This window comes from Musa acuminata, chromosome BXJ2-9, assembly GCF_036884655.1.
Source record: "Musa acuminata AAA Group cultivar baxijiao chromosome BXJ2-9, Cavendish_Baxijiao_AAA, whole genome shotgun sequence".
NCBI lineage: Eukaryota > Viridiplantae > Streptophyta > Magnoliopsida > Zingiberales > Musaceae > Musa > Musa acuminata.
Genome location: NC_088346.1, coordinates 45,459,177 through 45,464,170, shown reverse-complemented (window position 1 = coordinate 45,464,170; position 4,994 = coordinate 45,459,177). Strand labels below are relative to the sequence as shown.

The following is a 4,994-nucleotide window of genomic DNA, read 5'->3' as shown; positions in this document are numbered from 1 at the left end:
TTTGCATATGAATTAAATTTGAAGCGATTATACGTTTTATTTTCTGACACATTAAATTTGTTCCATCATCTTTTTAGTTCTTAGTAACTTTTCATTCGTACCATAATTTTTTCTAACATTTTATTTTATTTTTTAATTTTAAGTTTTATAATTTTAATTTTATTTTTATTTATATGTGACGAGTGATACCGTTCGAATGTATTAATTGTGGGCCCCGGAAATGCAACCAATGTCAAACTCTCATCTTGAGTATGGTATCTCGGCTGAGACAGGTGAGCCGGACCCCGAGGCCGGACTAACCCTAGTTGTGTTGGAATGGTGCGGGATTGGAGAGGACGGAGATGGCGTTTAGCGTTGTAAGGTCCGCTGGATCGCCGGTGATCGACTTCCGGGGGCTGCGTGCCCGTGCGAGTACGCCGATCGCCGCAGGGCTATGCTGCGCCTCTGTCGCCGTCTCCCGCCTCTGGTCCTGTCCCCCGTCCAAGCCCTTCTTCGCCTCCATCTCCGCTTCTGCCTCCACCTCGCCCGCCGCTGCCGCCGGTTAGTGTCCTCTCCGTCTCTTCTTACCCCCATTTCATTTCTCTCGTAGTCTTTTCTTGCTATTTTTGCACATGCATTGATGTTTTTTAGCATACTTGGATCTCAGTCGCCCATTTTGACATAAAAAATGGTATCTTGATAGTAATAGTTCATATGGGATGATTGTATGTTTCGATTTGTGATCGTTCACTGACATCTCTAAATGGGGAAACGTACTAAGACCAACTCAAATATGTTAAAGTGGAAATATGGACCAGAGGTGCTTTATATGTTACTTTGAGTTGACATCCGACCTTAGACCATCTTCATGCACAACAATATATTTTCTAAAACCACTGTGGGCTCCAAATGTTAAATTTAGTTAATCTAGCTACTTCACCTGGTAAAAATAGGTTCTTGCTGGCTACTTTATCTAGTAAATTTGAGTTCTTGCCTTCATTACTAATCATAGTGAACTTAGTTTTTTTTTCTTTTTGTTCTTTCCCTTCTATTTCCTTTATGTGCTATTTTATCTTCTGGAGTAGTCTCATGACATTAGAAATTTGGTGGTATCTGTACATTCAGCTAAGAAAAGGTCTAATCCATAATTTTTTTCGTTAATTGAATATAAAAGTAAATATCATCATGGATGTAATGATTCTGAAATCTCATGTGGCAAAAATTGTTTTTGGAATCAAGATGTTCATTTTTTTTGTTTTCAACCAAATTTTTGACAAGAAATATCCAAGGAAACATATTTCAGTGCAACCTTCCAGTAATGTCAAATGAATCTGAAAATAATGCTATAAGTGAGAAAACAAGAATCAAATGTTGTGTTTTGTTTGTCATTTTGAACCTCGTCACATCACAAGTACTTATGTTCTAAAACCAAGAGAAATAATTCATATATTCTGCATGATTAGTTCATTGTTCCATTAATCATGCCAGATATTTTTCTTGCATGTTGTTGACATGAAATTTTCTATTACATTAGCAACATCTTTATTTTCTTTTCAGCACTCTGTAATTATTCATGTGAACTTGGTGTGATTAATTTTGGGAAGTACTAAAGATGATTTAATTCTTTATATTAGTTAAAAAGGAAGCTGTTCAGACAGAAAATGCACCTGCAGCATTGGGACCATATTCTCAAGCTATCAAAGCCAACAACCTTGTTTTTGTTTCTGGTGTTCTTGGTCTTGTTCCTGAGGTTTGCTATAATTACTATTTGTTAACCCTCAGTTCTTGTTCATATTGGCTCACATGCAACATTTCTTCCTTGGTACTTATTCCTGTCATAATCATTTGCCCCTCTTTTTGCAGACAGGAAAGTTTGTTTCTGAGCACATTGAGGAGCAAACAGAACAGGTAATTTAATTTATGATGAAGTAACAATTTGGTGTTTACTAGCAGCAACTTTTTGTTAAAATAGAGAAAGCTGTTGATATCTTTTGTGCAATGTTGGATACATTCTCCTATTATCATGCGACAGTAAATTGTGGTTTTGTATAAACTACACTTAGTTTTTTCATATCTGGTTGGGGGCATATTTCTAATTAAAATTTTTTTTTTGATTCTTTGGTTATGAATTTGATATGTATTTGGAATTTCTATCTGAGGATAGATGATATAAGCATCCTACATATGGTATATTAAGATGTGTCGACGGTAGAAGAGTCCTTATGTATTTTGACATACCTAAAATGTGTCGGAAAGTATCCTACAAATGTGAGAATCTGATACAGACACAAGCATTTTAAAGTGTCTGTGCTTCATTGCTTTATGATGAAACACTCAAGTATCAATCTATTTCATCTGAATTTTTCTTTCCATAATGGCATTTATTCCACTTGTTGACATCTTATAGTAGTTAAGTAATTTACTTAGCAGACTTTTGTCCGATTGAATCTTTCTTGTCATTATTGTAAAACAGATTTGTTTGTTTGATCCTCACATGCCCTTAGTTTGGCCTCCTTCAATTCATTTTTCTTTTTTTCTCAATTTTTTTTGGAGATCTTTATATCCTAAAAAAATATTTCTATTAGCTTAATCAAGTGGATAAGTTTTACGTTGGAGTTTTCTTAATTCGAATATGATTTACTGACATTCAATCCTGCTTATCACTTTATGAATATGGTAGACTGCTGAGCTATGCAGCTTATCTTTGTGTTCGTTGATCATATATCATCTTGGTCATATTATATAATTCTAAAATGGGGTGTTAAGTGCAGGTATTTTTATGTTAATTTTCAAGAGGAGAAAAAGCCTTTCACACTTGTCATTTGACAGATTGTTTTTCTCAGACTTCTATCATGTTTTAGAGTTAGACATGAATAGAAATATATAGATTGTCAATTATCATTTTCCAATTTCATTCTTAATAATGAGCAGATAAAGATGGTTAGATAATGAGAAGAAAATTTTAGTTGAGATTGCAGCTTAATTGAATTTTCACCTGAAAATTATTTCCTTTAGATGTTGATGTCTCTGCTTGATGGTTAGGGAGAAGAAAATTTTAGTTGAGATTGCTGCTTAATTGAATTTTCACCTGAAAATTATTTCCTTTAGATGTTGATGTCTCTGCTTAATGGATGGTGAAAATACTTTCTGATACTCTGAAGGCCTATGGCTGGTTACATAATCATTTATACCATTCATATATCATGATGTGACTTTTGCATTCTATACCTGGTATCTCAATTGTGGATCTTCTTTGTAAGCAAACTGTTCCATCTTTTCTTATTTTGGAAAAATATCTTTGGAACTTGACTGGCATTTTGGTTGATTGCTGTATATAAATGTACTGCATTCTACTAAACCTACTTTATCTGAATTCTGAAAAAAAAAATAAGACAAGTCATTTTCTGCAGATTATGGTATGCTTTTGTGGTTCCACTTAAAACAGTTTCATCTCCTATCTTCTGTGCTTTTAAATGTCTATCAAATTGCAGGTTCTAAAGAACATGGGGGAGATACTGAAAGCAAGCGGTGCCACCTATGCTTCTGTTGTCAAGACAACTATCATGTCTGAAATGGATTCTTTTTATCAACTTGATTGATGAAAGTTTGTGATATCATCTTTTGATCCTGTAATCTTTGTACTTGCAGGTTAGCAGACCTACAGGATTTCAAGAAAGTAAATGAGATATATGCAAAATGTGAGTTTCTGATGGCCTATAGCTGTCTTTTGCATGGATTATTTTTCATTAAATTCATGGGACTTTGTTCCAGATTTATTATTTTGTACTCCATTTCAATTTGTTCTGCATGATCTGTTATCCACAAATTATCATGATAAAATCACAATTTTCGGTTGGCATTGGATTAAGTAAAGAATCTCCTTTTTTGCTAAACCATCTGATTCCTTTCACAATAGTTATTCCTGTTTATGCTAGTGAAGTCTTGAAGTGGTTGCAATAGCATTTCTGCTAGTATCATGCTAACCATTATCACTTTACTTTTTTTTTTGACAATCATATATTACTTTGCCGGTTTAGCATGTTTCATCAATACATATGTATATTGGAAGATTATGATGCCATCACCAGTAAGTTATTGTACATCTTCCATGTTCTTGAACAAATCCTACACTAAGTTGTTTCAAGCTATTATGATGCCATCACCAGTAAATTATTGAACATCTGCTGAAAAAGGCAAATAAGGTTTAAAAATGTATTTCCCTGGTTATGATAAAAACACAGTAGATATTCTTCTCTATCTTTTCCTTTTCTTGCTTGTATAATGTCATGAGGCAACGATGTATTGCATATTTTGCTCTTATTCATATTCTTTCTTTTGGACAGAGAAACTTGTTCAATCTTATATTCCATTCTCTTGCAGATTTTCCATCTCCTGCACCGTCACGTTCCACTTACCAAGTAGCAGCATTGCCGATGAATGCTAGGATTGAGATCGAGTGTATTGCTGCCCTCTAATGCTGCCTGGAAATTATGTTTTCCTGATCCAACTCTAATACGGTCTAGGGAATCACGCCCAGTTTAAGTCCTTGTTATGATGTTTCAGAACAGTTTGCTGCTTCTAATTAGTGAGGATTGTTGGGACTGTTCTTTGATAAAGTCAAACTTTTACTTTCAAGCCAACCCAAAAACCTATCTCAATTTCAGTATCATCCTTTTCTGGATGCTTACATATTAAGTTGGTGTATCTTTTGAGAAGCATACAATATTTGTGGAAGTGATCATTTAGTTTGTTAAATCAGCCTGTTGGTGTTTTGTTTACTTTAGGCTGTTGAACTGACCATCATTAAGAAAGACACACTGGTGATTGTTTCAGCATGGAAGAAGATGTTAAGCCTGATTGCCAGGAGTAGTCAATCATGATGTGTTTGGCATGGAAGAATGCCCTTAAGGGACACCTCAATTGCACCAAGGAAATTGTCGTGTTCTTCTGTGAGCACCCTAGAATGTGCTCTAAAAGCTTATCCTTCAACATGTCATGTTAATTTGATTCATTTG

The 4,994-nt window shown here is 34.6% G+C and overlaps 1 protein-coding gene across 1 annotated transcript; it reads left to right on the top strand.

Annotated features, from left to right (window-relative positions):
• Positions 1–267: 267 nt before the first annotated feature.
• Positions 268–4,645, top strand: LOC135623617 (reactive Intermediate Deaminase A, chloroplastic-like). The gene is made up of 6 exons (XM_065126773.1): positions 268–540; positions 1,614–1,729; positions 1,843–1,887; positions 3,471–3,544; positions 3,628–3,677; positions 4,360–4,645. Exons 1-6 carry the CDS (start codon positions 342–344, stop codon positions 4,452–4,454), a joined length of 579 nt encoding a protein of 192 aa, XP_064982845.1. The 5' UTR covers positions 268–341; the 3' UTR covers positions 4,455–4,645.
• Positions 4,646–4,994: the final 349 nt, after the last annotated feature.